Source organism: Echinops telfairi, unplaced genomic scaffold (assembly GCF_000313985.2).
Source record: "Echinops telfairi isolate 266 unplaced genomic scaffold, ASM31398v2 ScPeMD7_70;HRSCAF=299, whole genome shotgun sequence".
NCBI lineage: Eukaryota > Metazoa > Chordata > Mammalia > Afrosoricida > Tenrecidae > Echinops > Echinops telfairi.
The window spans coordinates 62,572,926-62,588,529 of NW_022103968.1; the positions used below are offsets into that span (position 1 = coordinate 62,572,926).

General features: G+C 54.7%; 1 protein-coding gene across 1 annotated transcript; it reads right to left on the reverse strand.

The window, feature by feature from the left end:
• Nucleotides 1-194: 194 nt before the first annotated feature.
• Nucleotides 195-11,167, reverse strand: TBATA (thymus, brain and testes associated). The gene is made up of 10 exons (XM_045291687.1): nt 11,112-11,167; nt 9,521-9,577; nt 7,861-8,093; nt 6,977-7,132; nt 6,120-6,205; nt 5,022-5,198; nt 3,132-3,213; nt 2,414-2,558; nt 1,585-1,637; nt 195-280 (listed from the first exon to the last, which is right to left on the reverse strand). The coding sequence occupies exons 1-10, from the start codon at nt 11,165-11,167 to the stop codon at nt 195-197; spliced, it is 1,131 nt and encodes a 376-aa protein (XP_045147622.1).
• Between the last annotated feature and the right edge of the window lie 4,437 nt (nt 11,168-15,604).

Below are 15,604 nucleotides of genomic sequence, written 5' to 3' on the forward strand. Positions count from 1 at the left end.
GCTTTCTCCTTGGGGGCGTGGAATAAACAGGCCAGCTCCTGATGGGAGAGCCTCTCAGAGGGAGGACGGTGCTTTATTTAGTAGACTGCGCAGCAGGGAAGCAGGTGCCGCTCCACTGGGTGGGGGCAGCGGCAGCAGCCTTGACTTCAGGGGTGGCTCTTGTGACCGGACGGCAGTGCCTCCTGGACAAACCCTCAGCTCTCTGCCTGTGATGCCAACACTTTTTCTTCTGAGTTTCGGCTTGAGTTCACTCGGAGAACTTGGGCGGCTCCGATGTACTCTGGAGCGGGGAGGGGAGAGGAGGAGCGACCAGGCCCTTCCTGGGAGTGAACTTGGGGAGCCCAGCAGACCCCGCTTCCCTGCATGGCCCCCACAGATGTGTGAGAGCGGAGCAGGGAGGCCGTGTTCAAGCTTGTCTTCTGCTCTGGGTTCTGCTGGCAGCCTCTCTCTCTCTCTCATTAGCCCACTAACATAGATGAAACACGTGCCTCCGCTTGGCCAGGCAAGACTGCCCGCTGCCTTCTTCTGGCTTGTCCCTTGGTGGTGGTGCCAATGGCGAAGTGCTTCACGACGTGCCAGCACCCACCCAGGGACATCTCCAAGATGGGCCTGCTGACCGGCTGCTGGAAGGCCACAGCTTCCAGAGCAGTTCTGCCACATGGGCCTGGACTGCTCGAAGGCAACTAACAACTCCTCCCCACCCCCCAGCCCCTGCCCCGCCCCTGCCCCCCAGCTCTCCTCTCTCTCCTCTCTGCTTCCGGCCCTCCCACTCCATCTACACCAGAGTGAGTGTTCCAAGTGCCTCCGGCTCACTCCACAGCCTGCTGCATACACCCAAGACCCCCCACCCGAGGGCATCGTGGCCCTTGCATTCCCTCACCCCACCAGGCTTGTGTGAACCCACGCAGCACCTCAGTCCTGACCACTGTCCAGTCCCAAGGCCCAGCATCCTGGCCCACTTGCTCCCCAGGCTTGTCTGAGCTCTGCTTGCAGGATGTCCCTACTGCCCCCTCACCCCCCACCCCCGGGTGTGGCTGTGTCATTTGCAGTCGTTCAGCTCCAAGAATGTGCCCAGCAAGTCCCTCTCCTTACTCACCACACCTTCCTGCCTCCTCCTCCTCCCACCCTTGGAAGGCCTTCCCACACAATGCCTGAAGCCCTCCTCACTAGAGGAGGGAGCTAGGGGGAGGCTTCCCCGCCCCTGGAGCCCAGCACTCCCCCTCCCCCGGAGCCCAGCACTCCCTCCCTAACCTCAAGCCATGGAGGCCACATGGAGCCCGAGGGGGCAGGGCAGAACTCCCGTGGTGGGTTTCCAAGACAGTAACTCTTTCTATGTCTCTTTCTCCCACAGAGGGACTAGTGGATTTGAATAGCTAACCTTGTGATTAGAGGCCCCCTCATCACGCACACCACCACTGGGTGCAAAACCAGTGTTTGTTGAAGGGAGGAAGGAACAACTGAATGAGTAAGCAGAAGCAACCGTTTCCTTGGGCAGGAGCCCACCTGCATCCAAGGTGCTTGACTACCCAGGGGAGGGGCCTCGGGGAGCCCCCCCACCCCCCCCACCCACAGCTTGGTGCTTACCTGGCTTCTCGCTCTTTAGTACTGGCAATGTCTTTGTTGGCTTTGGGGACTGACTAGAACCAGATGCAAAGGAGGGTCTGGGCGGTGAGGCGGCCCCACTCAGCAAGGTGCCAGGGAGAGGCAAGGGTGGCCCTGGCTAGGGAGCCCCAGGCCCACGCTGTCCTAACTCATGCTCCACTCCAAGGGGGACACAGACAACCTCATTGTCTGCCGCTGCTGGGGAACCTAGGCCTGGCCACTTCCTGGAGCTGGGAAGGATGGCTCTGTGCTTAGCCAGGCCTGCTCTATGGGGGTCTCAAGGCAGCTGCCTTTTAGCAAACCCCAGGGCCAACCTCAGGTCCAGGTCTCTTGCTGACCAGGCGGGGACTTTGGGCAGGGATGGAATCCTGGCTCAGTGGGTCACTGTGTGGACTAGAAAGCTGTGGCATGTCTAGCAGGGCCAGGCAAGCACAACGGGAGCCGTCTTTCAAATGCTGCTGCTGACCCCGGGGAATGCTTGCCTTTCCACCGATGTATGAACTTACTCCTCTGGCCATCTGGCACCCACAGGGAGGAGTTTCTACCTACCTGTGTCTTCCCAGAGGCTTTGGGAGGTGGGGTGTGGGAGGGGGGGTGGATGTGTCTTAGTGCCCCGTTCTCCCTCCGACACTAGGGTGCCCTGTGCCTCCCCTGCAAGGGCAGCTCTGAGTCTGGTCGAGCCCAGGAGAGGCAAACCAGGTACACCAGGCCCCCTTCTCTGGGAGCCAGCAGCCTCACCTGGGTGAGTGGCTCTGGGAAGAGGAGGACAGGTGTGTTGGGGGTGGGGCGGGGTGGGGGGTGTGGAGCTCACCTGTAGTGTGGCTGCTCCTTTTCTGGTGTGGATGTTTGAACATCTTGAAGTTGGTTCAGGAGTTTTTCTGTGGGGATGGAGACTAGCGGCTGGGGGAGCAGAGGGGCCACTGCTGCCTGCAGGAGCCCCAGGGCCAGGTCCTTTTCTGGAAGCACAGCCCCAGCAGATCCTCAGGGCCAGACCCTGAGGGAACCCTGCCTGCCTCCCTGCCGCAGGCTGGCTGGTGCAGGGCCTCTGGCATGCAGCACAGCCCAGGTCCTGGGCAGCTTCCGCTAACCCTCTCACAAGTTGCCAGAGGTCTCATGGAGGACATCCCCATTTCTCTCCTGGCCTCTGTAGTCTTCTGGGCACAATCCTGTGTGCATCCTGTGCCCCTTTGGCCTTCCCGGACACACCCTGGGCAGCCAAAACGCCACCTTCTCCTTCTCCAATGGGTCCCCACCTCAAGCCGTTCTCATCATCTCTACCTCCACCACTGTCCCGTGTGTGCACCTGTGTGCGCCGAGCAGCGTGGGTTTGTATCTGTGGGTCTCACGGTGGTGGTGTGAGAGCTTGTGTCTGCAAAGTGTGTCCCTGACATGTCTCCCTCCCCGGCTGTCTTGGTGGGCTCATCAAAGAAGAGGTCCCCTAAAGGAGGGGGTCATAGAAACCCTGCTGAGAGCAGGATCGGTGTGGGGCTCCCAGGAGGGCAGAGGCCCGGACCCAGCGGCGTCCTCACCCTTTGGGGGAGCAAAGAGCAACCAGAACTGGATGGCACTCAGCGAGTCTGTCTGCAGAATCTGGCACAGGAGCTCCAGGATCTGTGGGCAGGAGGAGGTGTGGGGTGTGGTCCGCGGGCCGCTTGGCAGGCTGGCCATGAGCCCCATGAACCTGGCAGGAGTCAGGCTCCCAGAGCCTCCTGCTTGGTCAACTGTCCCCCACCTTCACCAGGCCCTGCCTCCCCTCTGCATGGGCCTTGGCATTTCACAGGCTTGTCTCTCCCCACAGCCCCGGAGGAAGAAAATTCTTGGCCTTCCATTGGTTAGATAGATGCACATCATGGCCACAGGGAGGAGGTCATGGGAAGCAGGGTGCTGTGGCAGAAGCAGGCCTCAGAAGACATAGATCTGGACCCCTTACCCCTTGAAGACTCTCCCTGGGATCCCTCACTGACAATCAAAATAGAGCTGTCCGGATAGCCCCTCTGAGACGCACCGAGTCCCAGACGCCCTGCTCCACAGGGTGGGGCTTTGGGGAATCCCACAGGGAACCCCACCCTGAAGCTCCCCAAGTCTGGCAAAGTGCAGTGGTCCACGTGGATAGCCTGCAGGTTGGAGCTGGCCGGCTCTGTGCATGGCTTGAGTGAGGGCACCTTCATGTGGGTCATCGTGAACATGTGGCTCCCTGCCACCTGATCAGCTTTGGGCATCTTTGCTACTGTCCCCCATGCGCCACAGTCCTGGCTCGTTCAAAAAAAGTGCAATTCTGTCCCCAGTGGACTGTGGGGACACCCTAGGCTGGGTTTCTGATGGCGGCAGTGGGTATGGAAGGTTGAAGCCGGTGGGAGGTGGAATCCCTGGAATCCTAGGAGAGGGGAGCCCCCTCAGCGCCTGGCAGTCAGTCTTCCCAGAACAGGGAGGGGCCTGCCTGTCCCCAGCAGGTTTGCCTTGTCTTTGGCAGCCTGGGAAATGGGTGAGGCCCACCCCAGGGTTATGCCTGCCTGGGTGACCACCGTCGCCCTCAGTCAGGTTACCCACCCACTACGATCACCCACCCTGATCTGCCCCTGGGCCCATCCCCGTTCTCCGCATCCAACTTACCTGCCCTGTGCCCCCTCCCCACAGGACCTGAGACCCTAATTCCAGGCAAGGTGAGGCCGCCCTATGGTGGAGAAAGTGCTGCGTTCTAATCCCTGCTATGCTGGCCCCCCCGGGGGACCTGGGACAAGGAAGGTCACCTGGCAGTGGCTGAGCCCCCCCCCCACTCTCTAGGCCCCCACTTCACTAGCCCATCCATCTCTGGAGGGACCCTCATGCTGGGAAGCACTGAACACAAAGCAGGTCCCGTTGAGATGGCAGGTCAGATGGCAGCCGGCAGGTCAAGCGAGCAGAGAGGCCGGCTCAGTCTGAGCTGCCCTTAACAGCAAGTGTGCATATCAACAGGGCCTTTGATGCCTTAACTTGTGGGAATGAGCAATGGGCTCCCTTCCGGCCCTGAGGAGACACCTTGGGCTTGGAGGAGGTGGGCTCTGTGCTCTGCCTGAGCAAAGGGCAGACCCTTCCCAGTGTGGGGAGACAAGGAGCGGGGAAGAACACACTTGGAAGAACCTCCCGTTGGATCGTCCCAACTCCCTCTGTGAATGCCGCAGATGCCTTCCCTGAGGATGAGTTAGCGCACCCCGTTTGTACAGCGCGGAAAGCTAAGGGCTTGCACAGAGGGGACAGGGTTACACCCAAAAGAGAGACTGCAGGGGATTGCGGCTCAAGTCAGGAGTTTCAGAGTGTTAAATAGGCTTCGATGGAAGGTTTCTCTAGAGAAACCACACCTCCCCACAGTCAGTGGCAGTCCTGGGTGGGAGAGCTGGGACCAGGGACCACCCTAGTCTCCCCAGGGCCCTCCGGGGTCTCACCAGCAGCTCGGGGTCCTGGAGAACAGAGGTCTGGACTCCTCCCGCTCGGCCTGAGGAAGAGCTTCGCTGGCTCTGGCGGGAGCTGTGTTGGGAAAGGGCTGCCGTGGATGCTGGGATGAGCCTCCCGGTCTCGGCGGAGTACTTGGCCCCCTGCTCTCTCTTCAGCTCTGCCTTTTGCTGGAAGAAAGTTGGACAGAGACCCCAGGGGTCACGAGAAGATGTGGAAAGTCAGGGAGAGAGGACGAGAAACCCAGGTCCCGGCTCCAGGGTGCCCCATGGCCTCTCCTCCACAACAACACCCTCCCTCGTTCCTGGACACAGCACCACAGCATGGCCAGGGTATGTCCACCTTGCCCTGGACCCCTCCCTCCTGCAGCCTCCCTGACCCTCTCCCACTGGAGAGCCCTTCCCTTCTAGCCAATGGCCCTCAAGTCGATGTGTGTTTCCTGCGGCTGACATCCCAGGAGGTTGCCACACCTTTCTTTCCTCTCACCTCTCAGTTGGCAACCGGGGGCATTAACCATCTACAGCACCTTCCACTATAAAAACCTACAGCTGTTGAGCCGATTCCAACTCCTAGCGAGTCTAGGAGGCAGAGTAGAACTGCCCCAGGGGGCTGCCAAGGCCGGCATCTTTACCAGCACAGACTGCCCCATCTTTCTCCCATGGGCATCGTGTGAGTTCTGACCACTCAGCTTTCAATGACCAGTCAAGTGCGTCACCCTGATGCTGGAAGGGCTCCCCAGAAGCCCAACCCTTACAGACCAAGCCCATCACCGTTGAGTCCATGCCGACTCACAGTGACTACAGAGCAGAACTGCTACAGAGGGTTTCCGAGGCGGGCAAATCTCTGCAGGAGCAGACAGCCTCCTCTTTCTCCTGTGGAGTGGATGGCTAGTGGGTTGGACCCACTGATCTTGCCGTTGGTAGCCTAGTGCTTAACATACCAAACCACCCTACAGGAGCAAAAAAACCAAAATCTTCCCCCGGAAGGGTTTGGAAGCTCGTCATCCCCTGGGTTGAGCCTACTCTGGGCAGATTGCATTACGAGAGGTGGATCCCTTTCACCTCATCCCAGACGAGCCCCCTGTGTTCTACACCCACCTCTTGGCTCTTCGCCTCATTCTCCTTGGTGAAGATGGCCACCCGGGATGCCAGGTCCTTCAATGCCCTCTTCCAAGTCTCTGGGAGGAAGGACACAAACCTGCCAACTGGCATCTGGGACCCCTCTGCATACCCTCCCAGTGGCACAGGGTCATGGGAAGGGGGAGATGGGGTAGGTGGAGGATTCTACTTTCCTTCCTGCCCTGCATCTTGAATGGAAAGAGGCAGGTGTCCTTCAGGGAGGATGACTAGGAATTGTGTGCGTACATGCGTGCATGTGTGCGTGCATGTGTTGGCTCTCTGGTAGCCCGACTAAGATTCAGTAGGTTCAGCTATACTTCTTATGAAGATGCTTCATCCTCAGTCTGTTGAGAAAGAGTCACTGCATCCTATCTATCTTCCCCAGGCTGGGCCAGCTCTGTCCCAGAATCACACCTCCTCAAATTGACTTCTCCACACCCCACTACCTGAAAGGGGGGAAGTGTTTTTCAGTGTTGAAGCCTCCAGAACATTGTTTCAGCACTATGCTGAATTGCTGTTTGGCCAGACTTTTGAGCAAACCGATTACTAATGTTTGAAATACCCTTCCTGCCCTTCACTGTATGTAGGTCATATGATGATTGCCAAAAATCTGCTTATATTTCAAATACCTGGAATGCAAGCTGGGGTGCATTTCGGAAGACTAGGCTTTGTGGGGTGGTGAGCAACGCAGAGACTGGTTTGCTTAAGGAGATGAAGGAAAGAGTGGGCTCCCTGCCCCACGGGACCCCACTGACCCAGCAGCAATGGCCATCTCCTCCTCAGCTATCCATCCACACGAGGTAGCCCCTGGGGAGAGGGGTGAAACCTACCAGAAGACAGCTGAGGGTCCCGATTGGACTGTGGGTCTCCAATGGGGATAGAGATGGTGGACATCCCTATCAGACAGCTGGGTAAGAACATGGCTGGAGGCAAGGGGGCCGGAGAGAACTTGCCCTGGACGACACAGACAGGCTTCCCGGTGAGATCTGAAACAGGGTTAGGGAAGGGGACACCTGGAGCTCTGGGAAGGGAGGAGGGAGGAGGCGCTGGTGGGCAGGGAGAGCTCTGGATCCACCGGTCCATTAACCACCAACCATAGAGCACTGGGTCTGGAGGAGCTAGACTAGGCACCTAGCCCACCCACAGGGACACTTAGCATGTCTATGGGATGGGACCACTCAGGGTCATGTGGTCATTCAGGCAGGGGTGAGATAAAAGCACGGGTTCCTGAGTGTCCCAGTCCAGGGAGCTCTCTGGCTTTCTCTGGCAGGGCAGAGAATTGCTAGTGTGAGCCCCGAGGGGTGGGCTACTTCCATATGAGGATGCTGGGCTGAGTGTTTGAAGTCACAGCCAATGCTAGGAGCCAGCTCTAGCTAGACCCTCTGTAGACCTGGGCCTGACTGAGTGCAGGGCTGTCTGGGGGAAGTGAAGGCAGGTTTGTCCTGAGAGCCCTCTGGCCCAAGGACTGGGTGATTTGACGGACCAAGGGCCAAGCAGACTGATTTAGACAACGGCACCCATTCCTCAGCTGTGGGATTTGTAAGGGGGGGACATTCCCACAAGGGGCATGGGCCCTGACCTTCGAGCCAGCCTTGGTCCCTTGACGTCCCTGAGACCCTGGCCAAGTGCTCATCCTTGGAAACGTCCTTCCCAGTTCTCGCTCGGTGAGTCTCCCATACCTCCCCGCGCAGCCAGACTGACGCCTTGGCCTTACCTTGGATGTGGGTTACGTGCTGGGGGTGGGGGTGGTGTCGAGAGAAGAAGGAATGGTGGCTGAGGCGGCCAAAGCGGTAGGCACCGGGGGTTTGGGGCTTGGGGATCCTCACTGCTTCTTGGGTCAGCTCGAAATCCACAATGCCTGGGACCACCAGTTCCTTCTGTGGCCCACTGTCCACTTGATTCCGGGCCCTGGGCCCTGGCTTCTTCGCCTTCAGCTCAACCTTTGGACTGAACGAGAGGGAGAAGCACGCAGAACTCAGAGGTTAATGGGAGTCTATTCCTGACACACTCTGAAATCTGGTTTCCAGGGTTTCACTAAGCCCCATGGTACCCAAAGCTTTCCCAGAATCCCTTCCCAGTGGTGCAATCCAGTCCCTCTGTCCTCCTTAAAATGCTTTAGCAGGGAGCCAGGATCCATTTAAGGCGCCCCGCTGAGGCTGCAGGCTAAGCATTGGGCTACTGACTGCAAGGTGGGCAGTTCACAAACCCACCAGCCACTCCGTGGAAGAAAGACGAGGCTGTCTGCACCTGTAAAGATTTAGAGTCTCAGAAATCCTATATAGGCTCACTGTGAGTGAGAAATGACTCTATGGCAGTAGGTTTGTCTGCTCCCCACCTGTACCCCCGCTTAGGATCCATCTAAGGGAAGTCATGTAAACCTCCCTCGGTCCCCGTTTTCTCCCCCAACCCTCCCCTCTAAAGTTGGAAAGAAAAGCTGGACACCTACCTACCTCCTTATCCAAACACCTGGCCTTGGAACAAAGACACCTTATATATACCCCCCGGGGCAGGGGCTGACCCCAGCAAGGGTTTTTCCCCCACGCCAATCTGTTGGCAGCCCAAGAGAAGCTAGTGTGGGCTATCACCTTTCCCCTTGCCCCCAGGGACAGCCTTGGCCTAGACTCAGCGTCTAGGAGCCCAGGCCAGACCACGCACGAAAATCCTTTTCCCAGGAGAGTCCCTCCTAGGAGACGCAGCTGCCAGGGCTGAGACGCTAGAGAGAAGCTTCAGGCCCTTGCTTCACTCACGAGAAGCCATCGCAGGCTCTGCCCTCCTCTTTGAACCCTCCACGCACACTCCCCTGCTGAGTGCGCTGATCCTGGTGGGAGAGGTAAATCAAGCAAGGGTGCCAAGTGGGGAGCTCATTGTCCGGAGGGTCTGGTGGGACCACCTGCCTGGATGCTCTCTGCACTCCCTTTTCCCGGTGGCCCTGGCTGAAGGGAGCCCCTCTGGACGAGAATAGGTGGACTCTGGATACGCTAAGCAAGGTGTGCTGGCCGGGCCCCCGAGTTTCCTGCTCCGTTCTTGCTTTACCCCTAAGGGACCTGGGACTTAAAGAAATAAAGTAAACCACCTCTGAAAGCCATGGTCAGCTGGCCTCCTCTACCCCTTGAGGAGCCCAGAGGTCCCTGTGCTCAGGACTACTGGCCCTCTGACATCATAGCGCCTCCTTAACGGGAGGGGCCAACCCATGAGCTGGGCTCTCTGGGTCTGAGAACCCAGTGGGGCCTGGCCAATGGCAGTGTCAGGTGAAGAGGGTAGCCTCCCTTGGACTCCCAGTGTTTGGAAACCTCCCCAACTCGCCCCCAGGTCTTGTTACCCACCCCAACCGCCACCACCTCTTCAGTCATCCAGGTGGCCATTTGAGGCCTTACCTCATCGGTGGGGGTTCTGACAACGAGTTCTTCACCTCTGTAGCCACGGCAGGGTTTCTAATGGAATGAAGAGGGGCCCCTTGATGCCGGCATTGAAGAGCGAGGGGGTCGCAGGAACTCTCATGGAGGTGGTGGGAGTGTCAGCTGAGCAACCACTTTTGGGGTGAGGGGGCGGGGGGACCGTACTAGCTTATAAAATTGAGTATTTGCATGCCATGTCATCCAGTGAGTCCTCTCCCAGGTTTATACCCAAGAGAGACTTCCGTCGATGCGGGCCAGGGTCTAGTTTTCAGCATATGGGTACTAGCATTGGCCTCCAGCGCCTGTGACACTCCGGATGCCCACTGGATCCACAGCCGGGAGTGAATGAGTCGGAGCAGCACACAACAGGGACCTAACATACACGTGACCTACGGGAGGGAAAGCGAGCTTCCAGAGATGCTCAAATCTGTAGGAGATCCTCAGATCACGAAGCCCTCAGGTCAGCACAGATGACTGTAAGCATGAAGGGGCCTAGAACGTGGGTGGACGGAGGGAATTCCCCCACCGATGTCTGGAAGCCGCCTCGTACAGGATGCAACTTGAAAGAACTTCTAAAGGCGAGAAAAATGCTAAACATAAAATTCCGTTACTGGGTGTTTCTGAGAAAAGGTGGGCATCTGGGGTAGGAGAGGAGCTCCTAGGAATATGTGCTGACAGTAGGACTCTGCTTCTTGGTTTGGATTGTACCAGGATTAGTGTTCATTATACTATTCCCGAAATTAATGAAATGACATGAACGAGAGAGGATAAGGGTCCAAAGCAAAGATTGTGATTAATCTAAAGTTCAATCTATGGAGGCAAGAACATCCTCTCTCTTTCTAGAGATACACACAGACCTATCAGACCAAAGAACTAGAGCTGCAGGCACCAGAAGTAGGGGGGGACAGCGGACCAGGGCATTCTGAGAATCAACCCTCAAGTCACAGAAGAGGGGCCTCAGAGGCCCCTAGATGCCAGCCCTTCATCAGGTTAGCGTAGGCTGGGTTGGCACTGCCTGAGATGGGGACAAAGGGAGAAGACAAGCTGAGGGCATCAGCAAAGGATGGCAGCCCAGGGTTCCTGACTTAGAGGCTTACGGGCTCCTGATCTTTTCTCTAACAACAAAAGCAATGGCAGGAAGCCCAGACGCCCACCTCCACGGACAGGTGCTCTCGAACAGACTTCCAGATGCTTGGGGCTGTGATCACCGTGAGAAATTCCTTTTTGCCCCATGCCTTGGTTCACAACTGCACTCGTGTGTGCAAACAGAAAGGAAGGGCCTGAGGCAGTCCTCACCCTTATTAGATGGCGTGCACATTGACATTGGGATCCTATTTTTTCCTTGTTTTCATGGTCTGTCTTCAACACGACTCATTAAATTGCCTTTTCTAGCCACTAGAGGGTCACACAACACACTGCTGCCCCAGAGAGCCAGCCGGGTCTCTCAGGACAGGATGGGGCTGGCCCCACTGCGGTATATCCCAGCCCTGCCCAGTCCTCTGCCCTGGGGCCCCTACGTAGCCAGGCGCCAGGGATCTGCAGGCTCACATCCACCAGAGTCACAGCTTACCTTTCTCCTACCTCTGCCCCCGGAGGCCCTCCCTCGTGGCCTGGCTCTGTATCCATCTCTTCCTGCCTGGAAGAGGTCTCTGAACTCAGTCAGGACGTGCTCGCTGTAGCACACGGAGACAAGTGCTGCTGCCAGAGCAGAAGCAAGCGGACACCTCAACATGAAGCCTCCTGGGTTCTACCCGCTGCTTTGTGACTGCTCTGAGCTCAACGGTTGCTAGGCTACCCCCTTGACAACTCCAGAACCACTCCCCAGCACCCCTCTCCCACAGCCCCCACCCAGGCCCTTTCCCCCTCCTGGCTTTCCAGAAGCTTCTCTGTCTCACCAGCCTCTCCTCCCTGAGGAAGCTTGCAATGCAGAATTTGAAACGGGGGTGGCCAAGGGAGAGATCCGTGTCTGGAGGGGTCTTTGCCAGTGAGCACCAGGCAAAGAGAAAAACCAGCGAAGTTCATTGGTCAGATTGGGACCCACCTTTGGCAGCCTCACCAGATTTAAGGGAAGACATGGTGTCTTTGGGACACTTGTGTGCCAAGATCCTGTTTCTGGGGACTGGTTTCTAGAGACGCACCTGTTATACAGAGAGGCCGAGACTGCCCACATGACACGGAGCCTTCCCATCAGCCCTGTTCTCAACAGGACAGCTGGGTGGGATGAGGGGTTTTCAGCTGGACAGGGTCTCAGTCTGAATTCCTAGATGTATCACTTCGGGCAAGTCACCTGTACTGCCCCAGATGCAGAATCGAGGCCAGAATCCTGGATTCAAATCTCAGGCCTGCCCTCTGGGTGACCTCAGACGCTTTCCCCATCTCTCTGAGGCTCACTTTCTGTGTCTCAAAGACCAAACCAGACCCATCTCATTGTCATCGAGTCGATGCTGATGTGTAGTGACTCTTCAGGACAGGATAGAACTGCCCCTGTGAGTTTCTGGGATTGTCACTCTTTACAGGAGTAGAAAGTCCTGTCTGTCCCCCGAGGAACGGCCGGTGGCTTCAAACTACGTACTTTGTGGGTCACAGAGCAAGGCGTAACCACTAGGCCACCAGGATGCTGATCTCTAGATGGAGCTGATATATCAGCACTTGTTTTCAGAGGTGAATCGATAGTCACTAAACTGTTTGGCTGCTGTAGAACTGGGCAACATTATACATAAGGCTACTCATAAGGTGCAGTTAGAGATGCCTGAACAGCAATTAACAATGAAGTATTTACAGCAGTGCACCAGAGACTGTCTCTCACTAGTTTTACCTCCTCTGGGCCAACAAACTATGATAGCCCCACTTCCTCTGGTGTTATTGCAAAGGACCAAGGAGGCCCGTGATCCCCACAACTAATGAGGTCTGACTCATTTCGATCGTCTTTATTCCGGGTCCCCTGGCTTCACTTTGGCGCTCCGTGTCTTCCCTGGGGGGAGCAAAGAAGAGGGGTGTCACCCAGACCCTTCCAAAGTTCTGCACTTCTCAGGGGTGTGGGCAGGTGGCGATGCATAGCACTGTGGTGGCCCACTGAGGAGGCCTCTTGGCTGACCAGCTACCAATGTACCTCCATCCACACAGTTCAAAAAGGTCCCTGTCTATGCTGTGGCTTCCCCTGGGCTTGTCTCTGCCGGGGGGAAAGAGAAAAACTCTTTGAAGCCATTCTGAAAGCATCTTCTTTTATGCTTCTGGGAATGCTGGTGGTAATCCGGATGAATAATATTGTGGTTGAAAGAGGAGAAGACTGTCTTCCCTCCTGACCACTCCTCTCTGTGGTTCTCAGCAGGCCTACGGAGATTTCTGACTGTGTGAGCGGAGACCCATGTTTACCAACTATGCAAAGACACTTGATTGTGTGGATTATAACAAAATCTGAGGCACAGCGTGAGTAATGAGAATTCCAGAAAAATGTATTAATTGTGCTAATCAGGTAATAGTCTGCTTTTTCTTCTATTCTAAATTATGGCTACCCGCCCCCGCCACTCCCCAGGCGGTGAGCTCAGGGCGGCCAACAGCGCGGAGAGCTCCCGCGTGGGGTTCTCTGTGGCTTACTGTCCCTTTAAGGCCACAGGCGGGGGAAACCGTGTCTGGGGCTGAGCTGCTGCTGGAGCGGGCCGCAGAAGCTAGAGCGTTTCAAAGCGTTCTCGGTTTGCTTTGTGAGTGGAAATTGCACGCAAAAAAGAGATTCAGGAGAGACCCTAGTACCCTAGTTCTAATTTCTGGATGCTTCGTCTTACCTCCCAATTTTCTGGTCTGGCAGCAGGAGCTCTGGACGATGTGTCCTATCGGGTCCGGAACCAAAGAACTTCTCCAATTGTGCTAATCAATAACCTATAAATAGACCGATATGCAGTCAGAGACATTAGTGAGCTGAAATATGAGCTGGATTATCATATGATTTGCAAATGGAATAAAAAACTCAACAATATTGTTAGCACCATACTCATAAAAAAATACATTTCATTTAGTACCGTTGCCATCAACATTCAAGTGTTCATAGCATTTTGGACCCTCTTTAGACTTTTCCTTTCCAGTGTTCCCTTTGCCTGCACTTATATCAATAATACACACTCTCAATTACTGTACATTTTGATAATTTAATGATATAAGATTTCAAGGTGTTTTTTAAAAGATTCTCTTGGTCATTCCAGATCCTTTGCCTTTGAATTGTGGCATTGGTGAAGACCATTGAAAGTGTCTCAGGTTACCAAGGAAATAAACAAATCTGCCTTGGAAGAAGTACAGACAGAATGCTCCTTGTATGAGGAGGTAAAATCTTACAGAGGCAGTCCCCCCCAAAATTGTGCTTGATGAAATAGAGGGTCAGAGACCCTCCTGGAGATGGACGGACAGGAGTGCTTGAAACAATGGGATCAATCGCAATGTTTGTGAGGATGGTGCTAGACTGGGCAGTGTTTCCTTCTCTTCAGTAAGGTCTTTTTGAGTCAGAATTGACCCGAGGGCACCAGACAACCACATGACCATCTTTCCCTTACTTATTAGTACATTCTGTGTCCTGTTTAAGAAATATTTGCCTACCCAAATGTCATGGATTGAATTATGACTCTCCCAGATATATGTCAAGCCATGATCTGGCAGATAAGCCATGATACAATTATCTCTCATGATGTGATCTAATGTGATTGGCAAATCACTTGTAAGGCAATGAGAATAGAATGCGAGCCTTTTACTCAGGCCACCGCCCTGACTCAGGAAAAGGGGAGTAGTCTTGGAATATGGCTTGCAACACCTTTTATCTTACAAGAGATCAAAGAAAAGAGATGCGAATAGAGGATGGACCACAGCACCACTAAGGAGTGGAGTGTGTATCCCTGCCGTGAGTACCCAGAAGACTGAGGTCAAAACACATACAGACCTCCAAGAAATAGTGGGTTCACAGATGCTGAATAGAGATCAGGACCTTCTCCTATAGCTGACAAAGCCCTGGATTCGGAATTCTAGTCTTCTAAACTGTGCGACAAGAGATTAGTTTGGTATAGCCATCATTTGTGGTACTTTTGCTACAGCAGCGCTAGATAACCAAGACACCAGGTGATGAAGATATTCTCTTATTGTGGTAGTTACATGATCATGTGTCAACTTGAGGATATGAGCGAAGGGGTGGAGTCTAGCCTGTCAATCAGGTCATCGCCAATAATGTCTATGTGTGGCCGTGGCCTTCTCCTGAGGATTCTGGGAACTTCCTATTTTAATTCCTGGAGTAGGGCCATACTCTCTATCTGCTTCACATTCCTGTTGACAAGCCACATGGAGCCATGCTGATGGCAGCCAGAGCCCTGGAGATGCTTCCACTGCCACTGGACCCACAGGACTTTCCACCCACTGGCTTGTGATCTTTCTGCATTCGGCATCATTGCATGTGCTGCATGAATCTGAAGAGAAATTCATGGGCTAATATTGGACATATGGGCTGATATCATATTTACGGACTTGATCTGGACTGGGCTGGGATATTTTCTTAATACATAATTACTCTTTGATATAAAGCTCTTTCCTGGATTTGTTTCTCCAGTCTACCTGGAATAACATCATATTATTTTCTAGAAGATGTATTGTTTGCTTTAAACAAATTAGCAATTTCTTTCTTTTTAAGATCATTTTACAATTCTTATCAAAATCCCTAATACATCCATTGTGTCAAGCAAATGTACATTTGCTGCCATCATCATTCTCAAAACATTTGCTTTCTACTTGAGCCCTTGGTATCAGCTCCTCATTTTCCCCCTCCCTCCCTGCTGCCCCATCACAAACCCTTGATAATTTATAAATTATTACTATGTTTTCATGTCTTACACTGTCCAACATCTCCCTTCATCCACTTTTCTTATGTCCATTCCCCAGGGAGGGGGTGATATGTAGATAGGTTCCCCCTTTCTACCCCACCTTCCCCTTCCCCTCATGGCACTGCTACTCTCATTATTGGTCCTGAGGGGTTTATCTGTCCTGGATTCCCTGTGTTTCCATTTCTTGTTGGTACCAGTGTACATCCTCTGGTCTAGC